Genomic DNA, 15,976 nt, shown 5'->3' with positions numbered 1-15,976 from the left:
CCACACCACCACTGGAAGCAGTGTGGTGCAGGAGGGCAGGAAGGAGGGGTGTGCTGCAGCACAGAGCACACACAGATGGGGAGCTGCTGGGACACAAAGCCACCTTCCCTCCAGCTCTGCAGCCTCTGCAGGGCCCCAGAGAGGGAGAGCTGCGATGGGAAATGAGTATTAGGCTCTCCACCTCCTCTCCTCCTTCCTCGTGCAATGGGGACACCGCGGGCAGCCTGCAAAGCCCAGAGGAGCTGAAGGCTCTGAAAGCTGGTCGAGGATGGCTGAGAAATGCAGGGTGGGGGCACAGGGACACGACAACACCACACAGAACTGGGGCCGAGGTTGCTTGGTGGGGATGGGGGCAGGCACCCAGCAGCACCTCCGGCCCCGGCACGAGGTCAGGAAGCAGCTGGGCACTGTGCACACAGGGATGGGCAGCAGGAAGGAGGGCTGCCCTGCTCCTCCCCACCACCCTGGCACACGTGTGCTGCAGGGAAGGACACCAAGGAGGGCCCAGCACCACTGCTCTCACACCTGCTAAGTCGAGTGAGCAGGGGGCACAGGAAGGAAGCGACTTGAGAAACCACTGCCAGCAGAACACCTTCCCAGTATTTTGGGCCCTTTTGGCACCACAATGTCTCCTGACAACCCCTGCCACGTTCACCAATAAAACAATGCCACAGATTAGGGGAAGGAGGGAGGAGGGGAGAGAGGACGTAACTGCCATAAATCGCTTGCCCCTTCCCATCAGGATTCCTCAGCAGCAGGGCGCAGGCCGGCCCTAACGTCGCGTCCAAGCTGTGTGACCACAAGTTATCCACTCAGTCAGGGCCGGATGCGGGGACAGCTCAGACCACCAGGCCAGTATTTAGCATTGAAGACAACCTGCAGAGCAAGAGTTCCTGCCTCGGCCCGCAGGGAGACCGGCCCCAGTGGTGGGGAGTGCCCCTCAGAGGTCACGGTGGGCCACCCGTGCTCGTTATCCTTGGCCACCATGCAAGGCCAGCAGCAGCCCGCCCCGCCTGCGCATCGAGATGAATAATGACTAAAGCAAAAGGGCCGTGAGGAATCATTGCCTGCCATCCAGCCCATCTCCTCCTCTCCTCAATCACTTCCAGCTTTGATTTGACAAAACAAGAAAGTTCTCCCTTTCAAGCAGAGGCTAGTGCTCTGCTTGCCCAGCATCCTGGGATAGGACTGGGAGCTCCCCAGTTGTTAGCTGCTTCTCCTCTGGCATCTCAGCGTTGCTCAGGGATGGCACAGGGACCTGGAGAGAGAAGATAGTGGTGACTTGCATGAATGCACCTCCATACAGAGCACATCTGTGCACAGAAATGTGGCCCTACAGCCCCTGCCTGGGCAGAGCTCTCATCTGTGCTTTGGAAAAGTGGAAAAGAGGGTCCACCACAGGGGCAGAACATCAGCTTCACAAAGATCTGGAGCACTGGATTGCTCCAGCAAGAGCAGCCTGGACCTTTTCTGCTAGAGATATAAGCAGCTCACACCCAAGCAGGAGTAGGCCCAGCCCATACAGAAGGGATCACTCACGGCACTCTGGTGAGGAAGGCTGCCATCCTGCTGAGTGCTGCTCTCTTCTGCCTGCCCCCCAGGGCCCTTAGTGGTGGTGGGTTCTTGAGCACTGGGTCCCCGTGTGCAGGTCTCCTCCTGAGCTGCATTCTCCTCTTGCTGCAAAATGCCCCTTCTGTCCAAGACACTGCAAGAACAGAATCACACTGTTAAGAGACCTGCACCTTACCTGCATCAGCTTCTCTTCCTAATAGGAAAACTGCTGATGGACGACAAAAGTCGAGGGAAGAGGCTCTGTGACTCCACAACAGGCCACGCACAGCCCCATCCCAGTTTACAGTGCCAACATTTCTGCTAGAGAATGCAAGCCCACTGGACAGCATCCCAGTTCAGAGTGGGAGTCCACTGAAACAAGTGTCCTGGAAACAGCCTCCTCTCCATAAGCTGGCCCAGAGAGAGGGAAATCCTCAGCACACGGTGCTGGGAGAAAGGCAGCCAGGTCTGCACCCAAGCAAGGAGAACTCCTCCTCAGGGCCCCAGGATCTGGAGCAACAACAGCAAGGTTGTCCCTCAAGAACGTACCTGGGGGGCAGAGGCCCACAGAGCACTTCACAGCAGTTCTTCACCATGTTGCCATGGCTGTAGGGATTCTGCACACGGTTCTTCCCAGTCCAGGATCCCTTGATCTGCAATGGACAGCACACAAGCTCAGGTCTGCTCTGTCCACACCTGTCCCTGCAGCACGAGCAGGGCGAGTCAGAAAGGTGGGTGCAATGGTGGACACGTAGAGGAAGCAAAGAAAAACAGGGGTGACTCAGCGGAACAGAAAGACTTTACTTACGTCTTCATTGGTTGTCTGATTCAGTGCCACCAGGAAGGTGTGGAAACCAGTTAACCCCACCACCGACCACAGGGTAAAGAAACAGATAAGCACCTCCAGTACAGTGAGAACAGTTAAGGACTGGGAATCAGGCAGACCGTCAAGCCCAGCTGAGTCACTACACCCAGGCACACTGGTCCAGTTTCTTTTCTTCACTCAGGCACAATTTTTCTGTCTTATACCCCTCCCAAAAGCCACTAAAATGGCTTATTACCTTGTAAATCAAGGAGGAAAGGAGGGAAACCCTGAAGAACTCCTTAGAGGAGCCTAGGCATCAGAACTTCAATCCCTCCATAATGCAGCTCACACTTCCCCCATCAGCTTAGGAGAAGCCAACCCCTCTGCTACTGTGGGAAGGATATGTCCCTGGGGTTTCCTTCAATGTGTTCAGGAACCCGATCTTCAGAGATTCTGGCAATATAAAGAAAAAGGTATTTGGACTGTGGGACATCACACCAAGTGCAGCTCCCTTTCACAGTCTGTCAGTTCTGGGTTCACAACGCTGCCAGCATCCTCCCTCACCCTCAGCCAGCCCAGCCAGACTCACTCAGTGCTACGTAGACTATGTCGAAAGTGAAGATGTAGATGGTGAGGAGTGACAGCGAGAGGATGAAGAGGTAGAAATAGCGGTAGTTCCTCTTCCCCACGCAGTTGCCCACCCAGGGACAGTGATGGTCGAAGCGCTCTGTGAAAGCAAAGATGGAAATCAGAGCTGCCCTAACACTATTCTGACTCCGGGTGCTTATTTCTGTGCCCTGAACTCAAAAATGTACACGGTTGGCAAGGACTCCTTGGGCTAACGAGGCAGCTCCCGGGCTAACTCAAGGCTCTGTGTCATGCCCCTTTCCAGAGGGAGCAGTGGAGGCTGTGTAAAAGAGGGTGGGACTGTTTTCCTGAGCCAGTTTGCACATTCAGCTAGAACTTAAGAGCTCAGCCCCACGTGTGGCTTCTCTCCCAGAGACTTGAGGTAAAATAGCTTTTACTAAAGCAGCACACAGGTTGGCTGAGGGTTTGGGGGTTCAGCAGTTCTCATCTAACCCACGTGCTGCTTTACTCCGACTGGGGTCATTACAAAAGGGCTCAAGAGACTGAATAAATGCTCAAAGGGCTGCACGGGAGATGGATTCAAAAGAAGGGGAATATGAGCTAATTATAGCACGTATGAGGACTAAGAGAGCTGCTGTGGCAGCAGGAAGGGGACAAGACAAAAAAAAAAGGGCACTTGCTGAAACAGCACAGTGTCCCAGCCAGTCCATCTAGCTGTTTTCACACAAGCTGCAGCTCTGCACTGGAATCCTCTCACCCAACAGTTCAGGAAACTCAAAAACGGATTCTGTGTTTACACGGATAACTCAGACTTATATAAGAGTAGTTACTGCCAAAGAGATGCTGGCAAAGACAAACCATCTGGCTTCAGGTTCCTGAGCAAATCTCAAGCTCCTTGGGCTTAAGATGAGGCAGACTGTCCCCATCTGTTCAGACAACACCACGCTGGACTTCCTCCATCGCTGCTGGAAGCATGTGCAGCGTGAGACAGGATGCAGAGAGAGACTGAGTGCAGATCCTCACCTGCTCCCTTCCATTGGCTCTCCCTGGCACCCGGACACAGGAGCAGCCACAGCCTCTTCTACTCACCCACACAGTTGTCACAGATGCTGCAGTGCGAGGCACGGGGTGGACGGAAGATCTTACACGTGTAGCAATACTTGAGTTTCACTATCTGGTTGTTGATCTGGAAGTTTTTAATCCGTGGGGGCGGGCGCTGACCCTGTGGCACAGTCCCGTTGGTGGCCTCTGAGAGGGAGAACCAAGCAGAGATCAGACTGCTGCTACAAGGCAAGACGAGAGCAGTGCAACTAACTGTCCTCCCTGCTCTTCCTACCTGCTGGCTCAGAACCTGCTGGGTCTAGAGCCAGTGGATGTAGCTCTGCTCATACACTCCAGAGCCAACCTGGCAGCTTGGGGCTGGAGGAAGAGATGCCAGAGCTTTCATGAGTATATGGGAAAGGTAAGAAAATAAAATACATAGATCACTGAGCAGATCCTACATATTTCCTTTTTACTTGGAGAATTACAGGTCCCTCATCAAGCTTTCTGATCCCTTACGAAGAGCAAACTGAGCTTATGTACGCAGCTACAGACATAGAAAACTGTGTGGAAAGGCTGCCAGAAAGGAACACTGCACCATCTCTCTGAGGCTCAGCCAAGCAGAATTAGCCCACAAGTTGTAAGATGCCCAGTCTGGGACTTTTGGAGGCTTAACAGGGAATAAAGCTCTGCAGAGAACTGAAACTAGGCCAGAAACACCAAAGCTTTTCCAGCCATCACCAGCTGAGCTGGTGCAGCACTCACCAATCTCCATCTCAATGAAGGCTGCTTCATCAGGCAGGGCTCTTGGGATCACCCCAGGATCACTGAAGCTCGTCCGCAGGAGCGTGGCCATGGCAAACAGGAAAAGAACTGCTGCAAACACAGGGATGGCTGGGGAGAGCTGGACTGCCAGGTACCTGCACCTGCAAAAGAGGCCAGGAAGCAACGAACTGGGTCACAATAAGGTCTGTGGCCTGGCTTCCCTTGGCTTTTCTGAGGCAAGGGCCTCCAAAGTAGTTCCAAATGAAGTAGGAGGGCTCTCCCATGCGCGCCCCTGAGAGAGGAAACGCAGCCTGAGGTTTGTTTGCTTTACACATACAGAAAGGCCCAAGCAGAAATTTGTGTTGATAATGCTGTTGATTGAGGCAGTGCAAAAGGACAAAGGAAAATAATCCCGTTATGCCTCACGACTCTTCTGGACACCTGTAAATGTCTCCAAGGGTGATTCAGCACAGGCCACACAGGAGGTGTGTGCAGAAGTCACGGAATCAGGCTGATAAAAAATACACTTGTACCTTGTCTCCTTCAGAAAAGCCTGCTTATGTTGGGGTGAAGTTCTGCTTCCTCTGCAGCAATAAATTCTGCAAACTCACCCTCCACTGAAGGAAGGCTCAACAGATTTCCACGTGCTGCTGTCTGACTCTGGTGACTGTCCCCAGTGTGCAGCCAAGTACAGACAGACCACACACCACGGCATGCCTTGGCCGCAGCGACACGTAGGGCCCGTCCCCTAAACCAGCATCGTTAATTTTAGACACTACCAACTCTGCAGTTACTCGAAACAGCACAGCCCTTGGAGTGGAGCACTCCTACTCTGCAAAGCCAGAGCGAGCAGTGGGAGGGCTGGGCTCACTGCCTCAGTGCAGCTCAACTTCGCCTTCCCTTTGTTCAGGACAAAGTCTAGAGAGAGAGAGCTGCAAGTCAACTTGCAATTGCACAGCAACCTTGGGTCCCTTTTTGGGAAGGAGCACGGTTTACTCCTGCAAGGGCTGCACGTGGTCTGCCCCAAAGGGCTGCAGGGCTGCAGCGTGACCCTTGTCCAGCTGACAGGACAGCTTTTACGGCCTCTGTAACAACAGGAACACGTTACGGGCTCAGAGAAAGGATTCATGAACTGCATTAATGCTGAGCTGAAACCGTGCCAGAGCTCCCAGCCACACACCGACACCTCCACGAGTTTCTTCAGCACTCTGTCAGCACTGAGATTTACTACCTGCAAGCACGTGATGTGCGCTGGGTACGCTCCTCAGGCACAGGATGAAGCTTTACACCAGAGGCCCTGTGCACAAGCACCAGCACGGATGTGACCTGCTGCATGCTGGGCAGCCCTGCAAGGAAAGCAGTGTGGGGGGGAGGCAGAGGTGAGCCTGCACTGTGCTGCTACCACACCACGTGGCACAGGAATGGGACCAAGGCTGCGATTTTAGGAGATGGACAGTGAGCCATCCTCCTTGCTGCAGCACCAGGCAGAGCAGGATGGGTCCTGGCTCAGCAGGGACGAGGAGGCAGCCAGGTGCTCGCTGAGCCAGGAGCCTTTGGTTTTATGTTTGGTAATTCATTTACACCGCTAAGTAACAGACATTTTAAAGACCTTTTGTTTGGGAAAGCTGAGCACCAACAGAGACGTACTGTTGGGATGTCAGGATATGGCTCCTCCTCCCCTCCCAGAGCAGTATCTGTGTTCTGGAGCATTTTGTCATCTAATATCAGACAATAACAGCACTATTACAATACGTCATGGGAGGGGGGGGTGAGAAAGACTGAAACAAAGAGACCATTAGAAAGGGGAGGGGGGAGCAGCCAGAAGCAACAGATGGAGGTGCTGCGAGTTTAAGGCTCGCTGTCCCGGTGGCATTGAGGCCGGTTGGGGAGCTGTGCTGTGGCCACCACACCCAGCACAGCTTAGAGGAAAGGGGAAAATCTGAGCTCTGTCTGCACCACAACGCTCCGGGCTGGGGGTCATCCACCACGCTCAGGCACAGCCAGAGCTGTCGGCAGAAATCATGCCCATCACCCAGCAGTGACAGACCCCGAAGGAGCACAGCCACACTGCGAGCTGGGTGCTCCCCAGCTGCACAAACCCCCATCAGCAGGAAGGCAGCACCAGGGTCTGCAGAGGAGAGGAGAGGAGCAGAGGAGTAACCTGCAAAGGGCAGGTGATGCAGGAATGCAGAGGCAGCTCTGCACAGGCACACGTGCTTGTGAGCAGCGTGAGCTGAGCTCTGAGCTCCTGTGCAGTTTTGGACAGGGATTGACAAGGACCTGAAAGAGCAGAGAGGAAAGCCTCCCTGGCCGCACCTCCAAACAGCACTCGATCCTGAATGGCTGGGGCTTACGAAAGAGAAATGAGCGGAAGGCAAAGTCAGACGAAGGGTCAGCCTAGGCTTCTCAACTTATCAAAAAACAAAGACATTTTAATCTCTACATAGCTGAGAACGTAGAAAAAAAAACCATAAACGAGCTCAGTTATCAGAAAAGCAAACAGCAGCCCCTTCCCACAGTCAGGAGCCTGGCACGGCGGGCACTATCGAGCTGTAACATTTACAGACATCGAGTGCTTGTGCTGAAAAGCTGAAGACAAAAGGAAAAGAGAAGTGGGTGCCTGTCACCTCAGGACAGCCCTTGCAAGGACACCAGCAAACCACAAACAGAAACGCACGCAGTCAGAGGGGATGCACTACCCACTCCTGTCCTTCCCAAAGCCATTTCAGCAGAGCTCCACCTGTGCTTCCCATCGCATCCAGCAGCCTGCACATCCAACACACACCTCGGATAGCACCAAGGGGACATTAGACTTTATGGCTGTGGAGCAGAGCCAGTGAAATGCAGGGACCGACCCCACGGGGACCGGCTCAGCCTGGGAGCAGGAGCTGTGCTCTGTACTTGGGGTCACTGTTCAGTGCCCCCACGGAGTCCAGTGCCTCTGCTCCGTGGGGATGGAGGGGATGGCCTCCAGGTACAGCAGCCAGATCCGTCCTCTGGGCCTCCTCCTCTCCCCTCTAATAGGATTTCAGTCCGCAGCTTTGAGGTCAAGAGAAGAAAAACATCTTGACGCCCGCTCACTGGCTCTGCTGAAGCGGAGATGCGGCAGATCGTTGGGGGGGGGGGGGGGGGGAGGGGTGGGAAAAAAGCCACCAGCAGCAGCCAAAGCAGAAAGGCTGTCATTTGGCTGCTGGGAAGGACTCCTTCTGCGAGCAGCTTATCTCGTGACGTGCGATGCCAGTCACCAGCGGATCGACACCGCGGCGTTTGTAACCGGAGCCGGCGCGGTGCTGAGGATGGAGCCCCGGCCTCGCTCAGCCAAGGTGTGACTGCGCAAGTGATTCAGCTGAATGAAGCCAACGCTCCGGAGAGGCACCCTGCAGTCAGCACACAAGGGCTGAAAGGACTCCTCCACTCAGCAGGCTGCTGCTCCTCAGCAGCCGAACCCCACCGGCCCCAGTCGGTCCATTGCAGGACAAACTTTGGGGGGGAAATGGTGAATTTCAGTGCAAATGAAATCTCACTGCCACGAGCTCAAAGGAACAGGTAACACACCCAGCAAGCAGAAAGATGAAAGCCAAAGCCCTCCAGCTCCATCACCCTAATGCACACAGACAACACAAAGGGCAACCAGGGCTCCAGCACCAGACTGACAACCTTTGTAAGCAAAACAGAAAGCTTGCGGAGTGTTTCTGGTTTGGAAATCAACATTTCATTCCTCTCCCAAATTCAAAAAGCCACCGACAATTTCCTAACAAAACCACCTCCTACAAACAGAGAGCGTTAAGGCATCGTGGTCTGAGATCATCGCATCGGTGTTTTGGGTTTCTCCAGACTCTCCCTGCAGAACCATTCTGCTTCCAACCACTGTCACTGCCAGCACGTGCAGGGCTGAGGGCACAGGGAACATCTGTGCTGCTCCACGAGCTGCATGCAGCAGGGGACAGACTGGGAACGGGCTCTGCAGGGAGCAGGAGCAATTACCTCTCCCAGTAAGTGTTTCTGGAGTAGTAACACTTAGTAATTGTTCCTGCAAGGCAGGAAGTCTGAGCCCCATTTTTCGGATAGGACATCATCAGGAAGCAGTGTCATTGCTTACCTCTGCCACTGAGTCAGGAATCCTTTCAGGAGCCCAGCACCTTGTCTTACAGCTGTGTGATGCTCACTCCAAAACCACGCGGCGACTGAGCAGAAAAACCCATCTGGTTCCCAGCTGGGGCCAGACACTGGACACTACCTGCTAGCTTGGATGCAAGAGGGCCTCCATGGGGCCTTCCAGAAAGCCATCCCAAGGCCGTGTCTGCTAACACGGAGGGCAATGCTGTGTTAGCTTCAGAGGAGGCTGAGGCCATTTCCCTGGGCTGGGGCAGACACCCAGGAGGCCGACACCTGGGCTACTGGTCTGGGAGAAGGACCAGAGGAACAAACAGGTTCCTCTGTTTACTTTGCCGCCTTAAAGAGCTTTTGTGTTACCTAACACCAGGACTTCACCTCTCTGAGACCAACAAAAACACGCCAGCAGAGGCTGAAGAAGGAAAGTTTTGTTGTTGTTGAAGCTGACATCTCCTGATCAGGCCAAAGAGCTGTCCTGGCCCCTCACACAACACCAGCACTTGGCCAGACACATGCCACAGTCTATTTTCTAGGGGGATCAGCATACATCTAGGCTGCCACTCTCACAGGAGGGCTGTGGGAGGGGAGAGTCCCTGTCCCTTGGGCATAGCCCACCTGGAAGGGCTGCAGGGCCACACCACATGCCGCCAGCAGCTCTGGGACGGTGGGGTGGGTGCTGAGCCCTCTCCCCGTTGTCAGGGTGCGTTGATGCCACGCTGGTCCCCGTCCCCTCCCACTGGGCAAAGGGCCCATCACGGCGATGGGAGGAAGGGCACAAAGCCCCATCAGTGGTACCCTTCTTGCCCCCCCCAAGTGCAGCAGCGCAGTGTCAGGAGGCCCCCACCCCCCAGTTCCCCCCCCCCCCACCAGCACTCACTCGAAGGCGAAGAAGAGGGCGCAGGTGCCGAGGATGAGGAAGAGAGTCAGGTAGAAGATGCCCTTCTGCCGGGCCATCATGATGCGGCCATCGCAGCAGAAGGTGTTCCTCCCCGGCAGCTTCTCCCATTTCCGTACCACCTTCTTCCTCGCCACCATCACCGACATGGCGGGGCCGTCACTGGGGCCGCCGCTCGGCCGGGCGCTGCCGCTCCGCCGCCCCCGGCATCCTCGGGCCCGCCTGGGCCGGGCTGGGCTGGGCCGTGCGCTGCGGGGAGAGGGCGGCTTAGCACTGGAGGATGGGGAGGGGGGTTTTGCCACGACAACACCCCCCCCACCAGTCTTTTTTCACGGTGTCGCTATGGCAACCCGCGGTTGGGTGTGTGTTGTGGGGGGGACAGGGCGCGGCCGCGGAAAGCCCCGGGCCCACCCTGCGCGGGTCCCGCCCCCCCCTCCCCGGGAATGGGGACGGGATGAGGACAGAGGAGACGAGAGGAGGGAGGGGTGGAGGGAGGGGAGCGCGGGGCCGCCGCTCACCCCCGGGCGGTGTCGGCAGCGCCGGAGCGGGCCGCGCCGATCGCCGCTCAGCGCCGCGGGAGGGGCCGCCACGCCCCGCGCCGTCACCTGGGAGGGGCCGCGCACGCCATTGGTCCGCCGCCGCTTGGCGCCCCGCCCCGCCGCTCCTCTTCTCGCTCTCCCATTGGTTGTTCGCGGTGTCAGTCTCTGGCTGTTACCAACGCTGCCGTGCGAACAAGGGGAGGCGGGGAGGGGGGCGGGGCCCGGCACGTGGCGGGGGCGGGGCCGGGTCGGGCGCTGCCGGGGACCTCCGGAGGGGCGGGGAAGGAGACGGAGGGGAACGGGATAAGAACGGGAAAGGGGGAACCGCTCCCGCATGGTCACTTCGGGCCGCTATAGCGAGCGCCTCCCCACGGCCCGCCCCGCCCACCCTGCCCCGCCCTGCCCCGCCCCGCCCTGCCCTGCCCCGCCCCGCCCTGCCCTGCCCCGCCCCGCCCTGCCCTGCCCGCAGCGCGGCCCCGTGGGCCTTCCGCCACCGTTCGGCCGCGGCTCCGCCCGCTGCGAGGCGGTGCCCGGGCTCCGCTGCCATGGCAACCGTGACGTCAAGAGCCGGGCGGAAGCGCGGCGCCGGGGCAGGGCGGAAGCGTCGCACTTTACGGCACTTTGCGACGCCATGGCGGAGGAGTGGCTGGGCGCCGAGGCGGCGGGGAGCGCTAGCGAGGAGGAGGAGGTGAGCGGGATCCGCGGGCTCGGCACCGGGCGGGGCTCCGCTCCCCGGCACCGGGTGCTCCGCTGCCCCGCGGGGTCTGGTGGGAGCGCGCCTGCTCGCACCGAGCGGGGCTGGGGTCGGGGTTGGGCCTCACCCCCTCGGGCCCGGCCCCGGTGACCGTGTGCGTGGCGCGGCAGGAGGCGGAGGATGGCGAGCGGCGGCACCGGCAGCTCCTGGAGGCGGTCAGCGCCCTCACGGGGCGGAAGCGGTGAGTGTGGGGCTTCGAGGTCCCGCGGGCACGGGGCGGGAGGAGCACGTGGCGGCACCCACGCGGTTATTTCGTTTTTTGTTCTTTTATCGTTCTGACAGGAGGAAGTTGGCCGAGCGCTCCGAGGCGAGCGCGCAGGTGTCCGAGTTCAACGTTAGTTGTAAAGGTGGGGTTCCCCCCGGCTCCCCCATGGAGGAGGCTGCTCCCCATCTGCTGGAGGGAGCCCCTGGGATGCACTGTGCTGCACTGTGAGGCTGAAGGTGCCTCTCCCTGGTGCTGCCCCACTTGGTGGTACCACGGTGGTGCTGATGCACGGGGTCTTGTGTAGGTGCTGGGGAGAAGCTTGTCTTGTCTGAGCTCCTGCAGCCCATCCGTGCCCGGTCTGCCCTGAGCAGTGTGAAGAAGGAGCTCAGCAGAGTGAAGCAGAAGAAGGCAGTGGAGCTGCCACTCAGCAAGGAGGAGGCAGAGCGGGTATGTGGGGCTGTGGGAAGGCAGCACAGTGGGGGACAGAGTGGGCACCCTTAAGGGGTACTCTTTAGCCCCTTTGTGCCATCTGCTTCTCTCTAATGCTGTCTTGTTCGACAGGTCAGCTTCTCTGCTCACCTTTTTTCCTTCTTGCTCCCATCTGCAGGTTGTGAGAGAGGCTGCCTATGTCAAGACTTCTAAAGATGTTGGCAAGTGGCAGCCAGTGGTTCTGCAGAACCGCCGAGCAGAGCAGTTGGTTTTCCCTCTCAAGGAGGAGATTGTGGCAGTTGCCCCACTGGAGAAAGTGGTTTCAGCGTGGAAGGTGGGTGCTATCGCATGCCCAACACTGCTGCCTGTTGGGCACAGTTCTTCCCCCTGCCTGTATTTGGCACTCAGCCCATCAGCTAAGCCTGCTATTTCCTAGTCCCTCTGCTGACCTAGGTGCCTGCTCATAGCACTCAGCTCCTTGTCTTGGAGATAAAGGGTTTGGTTCACAAAACCCCTATACATTTTGGTTATTCTTCTGGTGTTGAATGCAAGTTCCCTTGTAGTTTGTGTTGCTCCTCAGGAGCGGTGCTCGTCCCTGTTGATCTTTCCCAGGTTAGGGCTGTCTCTACCAAGGTTCCAGCTCAGCAGGCATCCTCCTGTCTGTGCAGAGATCTCTCCTTGTCTCCTTTAGGGCCTGGGTCTTTGGCTTGTCCCTCCTATGGGACTGCTCTGGTGTCAGGAAGGATGGGAAGGTGTGTGTGGATATCTCTTCGTGCAGTCTTTCGTGCTGTCTCACTGCCTGTTCTGTCCCACCAACAGCCCCGAACTCCCCTGGAGCAGGAGATCTTTGGTCTACTCCACAAAACACAGCAGCCCATCACAGACCCACTCCTGACACCGCAGGAGAAAGCCTCGTTGCAGGCAATGAGCTTGGAAGAGGTGAGTGGTTCTTCTTTCTGCTGTGCTCTGGCTCTTGAGGCCTCTCTCTTCATTCCTGCCATTGCACTGTGTTTCCTGGCAGGCCAAGAGGCGGCGAGCAGAGCTGCAGAAGGCTCGAGTCCTGCAGTCCTACTATGAAGCCAAGGCTCGTCGAGAGAAGAAGATCAAGAGCAAGAAGTAAGGCTATAGCATTGCTGGGCTCAGTGCCTGGGGGTGGTTAAAAGGTGAAGGAAAGCAGAGAGTTGCGTTGAAATGTTCCTGGGAAGCTGTGCTTCTTCCTGCACAAAGCAGTGCTCCCTTGTCAAAGCAGAGGCTGGGTGCCCTGTGTCAGGTCTCACTCCTCGGCTGTCTGCCCTTGTGCTGCAGGTACCATCGTGTGCTGAAGAAAAGCAAGAGGCGCAAGGCCTTGAAGGAGTTTGAGATGCTGCAGAAGTCAGACCCCGAGGCTGCCTTGGCAAAGCTGGAGGAGCTTGATCAGCTCCGGATGCAGGTGCTTCTTCCTTGCTTCTCCTTCATCCTTTGGGAATTCCCTGCTCCTGAGGGTGCTCTTTCTGATGCTTCTCTTTGCCTCCCCCAGGAGCGAATGAGTCTCAAACACCAGAACAAGGGGAAATGGGCCCGCTCCCGAGCCATTATGGCCAAGTACGACCTGGAGGTGAGATGCAGCTAGGGAAAGTGGAGGACAGCTGAGAGCAGGGCAAGGAAAGGGGTGTGCTGTTGCTTCTGGCTTGTGTTAGAAACATTTCAATCCCATTCCAGGCCCGCAAAGCCTTGCAGGAGCAGCTGGCCAGAAACAAGGAGCTGACACAGAAGGTGCGGGTGGAATTGCCTGAGGAGGAGCCAGCTGATGTGCCTGAGGAGGACCTCACTTCCACAGCCATCCCTTCTATCTCCCTGGGAGAGAACAGAGCAAATCCCTGGATGCTGGGCAAACCCAGTGACCCAGCCCAGGAGCCTGATCTGCCAGAAGGTCTTGGAGATGCTGCAGTGCCAGTTGCTGTAGAGAGCAAGGAGGAGGTGTCGGAGGAGGAGGAAGAGCTGTCAGAGGAGGAGGCACTGCTACAAGACTTTCAGCAGAAGCGGCGAGCACGGCAGCAGCAGGCAGGGTGTCCTGAGCAGCGCAGCGAGGAGCTCACAGACCTGCCTGATGTCTGCAGTGTCACAGGGCAAGGTGGGTCATTAGGGCTTGTGTTTTCACTCAAATGTCCTTCTTTTTCCTTTGCTGTTCACGGGGTGGCTGTTCCTCCACTGTTCCCTCGATGCATAGGTGCTGATGAGACAGAAATTCCTGAGCAAGTGCTGGGGGATGGCTCTGTCCACCCAGTCATTGCTGAGGAGCAGGCAAGCCCGGGGCTTGAGCTGCCTCCCCAGGCTCAGGAGGAGCCCTTGCTGTCAGAACAACTGCACCGTGTGCAGACAATGGAGGACATTGAGGCTCTGGCCTCCGAGGAGCTTGCAGTGGAGCAGGAGAAACCAAAGGCTGTGGATGCAGAGAAGCCAGCACGCCGTCAGAAGGAAGGCAGAGCTGGGCCCAAGCCTGCCAAGAAACCAACAACCAAGAAGAAAATCATCAACTTGCAGTCTGTGTTGTCTGGAAAGCTCCAGGAGGCTCAGTGCCCCAGCCTACCTGTGGTCATGGAGGAAGAGGTGAGCAGCATGGGGCTGTCCTGGGCTGGGGGCCAGGCTGGCCGTGGGGCTGTAACTCCCATCTCTGCAGGAAGGTGGCTTTGACCAACGAGGAGTGATCACAGAGGCCTTTGCTGGGGACGATGTGGTTGCTGACTTCAATCGGGAGAAGCGCAGAGCGGAGCAGGCCGCGAAGCCACAGCCACTCAACTTGGTTCTGCCGGGCTGGGGCGAGTGGGGAGGCACGGGCCTGAAGCCCAGCATCAAGAAAAGGAAACGGTACGTGTGGATGGGCTGCAGCAGCAACGTGCCTCAGCTCTGCTGCAGCATCTGATGTCCTCACCTGTCTGGCAGGTTTCTGATCAAGCCGGCCCCAGCGCCTCCCAGGAAGGACCAGCATTTGCCCCATGTTATCATTAGTGAGCAGCGCAACATCCACGCGGCGGCGCATCAGGTGAGTGCTGGAGCTGGCCTGGGCTTTGGGCAGAACCTGTCCAAAACTTCCCTGCTTGTAAAGGGCTGCTTTATTTCTAGCTCTGACTGCTGGGGGGCAGTGAGGGAGGTGGAATTCACAGGCTTATCACTCAAGTGCTCTTGTATCAGCTGTCCTGAGGCTTACCAAACGTCAGACTTAGAGGGGCAGGGAGGAGGGGATCGGGCAGAGCGGGTCATGGAGTGCCAGAAGTTGATGTCCACGTGGGATGAAAGCAGCCCCAGAGTGTGCAGGGCCAGGATTCTGGCAGTGCCCCCCAATCTGCTGTTTCCCTGCAGGTCAGCGAGCTGCCCTTCCCCTTTGAGAGGCACCAGCAATTTGAGCAGAGCATCTCGACACCCGTGGGCTCCACGTGGAACACACAGCGTGCCTTCCAGAAGCTCACCACCCCCAGCGTTGTCACACGGGCAGGCCACATCATCCAGCCCCTCTCTGCTGAGGACGTCCCCTCTGTGGCCACCACTGACAGTGGAACCAAGCTGGCTTTAGAAACAGCTCCTGAACAACGCAAGCAGTCCTCCCAGCGCCGCCACAGGAGAGCACGATAGCTTGTGGGTGCTGGCCTGGCCCCCACGGTGCTGGGGAGCATGCCCTGGTGCTTCCCTCCTGTGGAGAGGCCGGGTTAGAAAGCCCTAAGACAAAACCAGGAGCAATAAAAGTGCTGGGTTACCGTGTGTGTGCAGTGTGTGTGGCTGCCCCAGGGCCAGGACAGCTGGTGCCCTCCTGCCTGTCCTTGGGGCCTGATGCAGGGCAGGCCTCTGTGTCCTATGGTAGTGTGAACAGCTTGCAGTGGGTCAGGCTGCTGGAGTTCAGCTTAGGGGTGGGGGGTGGGAGGAAGCATGAAGAGGAGCTGGAGCCATTGCCCCCGTGCTAGATCTCATCTGCTTCTTGTTCATCTGCTTCTTGTTTTTGTCTTTAATGCCTCATTATATATATATATATATATGTGGCTCTGCTTCTGGCCTGCATGTGCTGGGACTGAGCTTTGCCCCAGCACAGCCATCCTTCCCTGCAGCTGAGGGCCAGGCATGGTGCTGCAGTGGTACGGTGAAGCAGGAACAGGCTGGGTGCCCTCCAGGCCTCTCCTACCTCTTCCCACGTGTGTGCTACGTTCATGCCAGCTGGAGGAACACTCCCTGTCCTGAGAGAAGGAGGGACCAGCCAGAGCTGGAGCTGCTGCTGTCCTAAGAAGCCACATCCCTGGTGCTGGGGCCATCTCCTCCTGCCTCCACT

General features: G+C 57.4%; 3 protein-coding genes across 3 annotated transcripts in view; 1 reads left to right on the top strand and 2 right to left on the bottom strand.

Annotated features, from left to right (window-relative positions):
- Positions 1-1,048: 1,048 nt before the first annotated feature.
- Positions 1,049-10,360, bottom strand: ZDHHC9 (zinc finger DHHC-type palmitoyltransferase 9). The gene is made up of 10 exons (XM_065729254.1): positions 10,277-10,360; positions 9,741-10,007; positions 4,751-4,911; positions 4,034-4,192; positions 2,946-3,083; positions 2,756-2,809; positions 2,360-2,457; positions 2,101-2,204; positions 1,540-1,705; positions 1,049-1,258 (listed from the first exon to the last, which is right to left on the bottom strand). The coding sequence occupies exons 2-10, from the start codon at positions 9,905-9,907 to the stop codon at positions 1,154-1,156; spliced, it is 1,152 nt and encodes a 383-aa protein (XP_065585326.1). The 5' UTR covers positions 9,908-10,007; positions 10,277-10,360; the 3' UTR covers positions 1,049-1,153.
- Positions 10,361-10,549: 189 nt separating this feature from the next.
- The window catches only part of AIFM1 (apoptosis inducing factor mitochondria associated 1), a 41,711-nt gene continuing 36,284 nt past the window's right edge, over positions 10,550-15,976 (bottom strand). The window contains exon 17 of the mRNA XM_065729244.1: positions 10,550-10,563. The gene's annotated coding sequence lies outside the window, so the exon portion shown is untranslated. The remainder of the gene's footprint in view (positions 10,564-15,976) is intronic.
- UTP14A (UTP14A small subunit processome component) lies at positions 10,632-15,355 on the top strand. The gene is made up of 14 exons (XM_065729806.1): positions 10,632-10,985; positions 11,072-11,232; positions 11,334-11,398; positions 11,561-11,703; positions 11,864-12,019; positions 12,505-12,624; positions 12,707-12,801; positions 12,991-13,114; positions 13,202-13,279; positions 13,384-13,795; positions 13,892-14,271; positions 14,342-14,529; positions 14,605-14,704; positions 15,022-15,355. The coding sequence occupies exons 1-14, from the start codon at positions 10,632-10,634 to the stop codon at positions 15,289-15,291; spliced, it is 2,646 nt and encodes an 881-aa protein (XP_065585878.1). The 3' UTR covers positions 15,292-15,355.

The sequence above is a fragment of the Cyrtonyx montezumae genome, unplaced genomic scaffold, assembly GCF_038088225.1.
Source record: "Cyrtonyx montezumae isolate F1298 unplaced genomic scaffold, pur_monq_1.0 scaffold_11, whole genome shotgun sequence".
Classification (NCBI taxonomy): domain Eukaryota; kingdom Metazoa; phylum Chordata; class Aves; order Galliformes; family Odontophoridae; genus Cyrtonyx; species Cyrtonyx montezumae.
Note: the sequence above shows the minus strand (reverse complement) of the source record. Positions and strands in the feature narration are given on the sequence as shown.

Coding starts and splice junctions, on each gene's coding strand:
- ZDHHC9 (XM_065729254.1), bottom strand. CDS start 9,907: ATGTCGGTGATGGTGGCGAGGAAGAAGGTGGTACGGAAATGGGAGAAG. Junction 4,912..9,740: donor GCCCTCTTCTTCGCCTTCGA/GTGAGTGCTGGT, acceptor CCTCTTTTGCAG/GTGCAGGTACCTGGCAGTCC. Junction 2,810..2,945: donor CATAGTCTACGTAGCACTGA/GTGAGTCTGGCT, acceptor TTATATTGCCAG/AATCTCTGAAGATCGGGTTC.
- UTP14A (XM_065729806.1), top strand. CDS start 10,632: ATGGTCACTTCGGGCCGCTATAGCGAGCGCCTCCCCACGGCCCGCCCC. Junction 10,986..11,071: donor GCGCTAGCGAGGAGGAGGAG/GTGAGCGGGATC, acceptor GTCTGGTGGGAG/CGCGCCTGCTCGCACCGAGC. Junction 12,625..12,706: donor AGGCAATGAGCTTGGAAGAG/GTGAGTGGTTCT, acceptor GTTTCCTGGCAG/GCCAAGAGGCGGCGAGCAGA.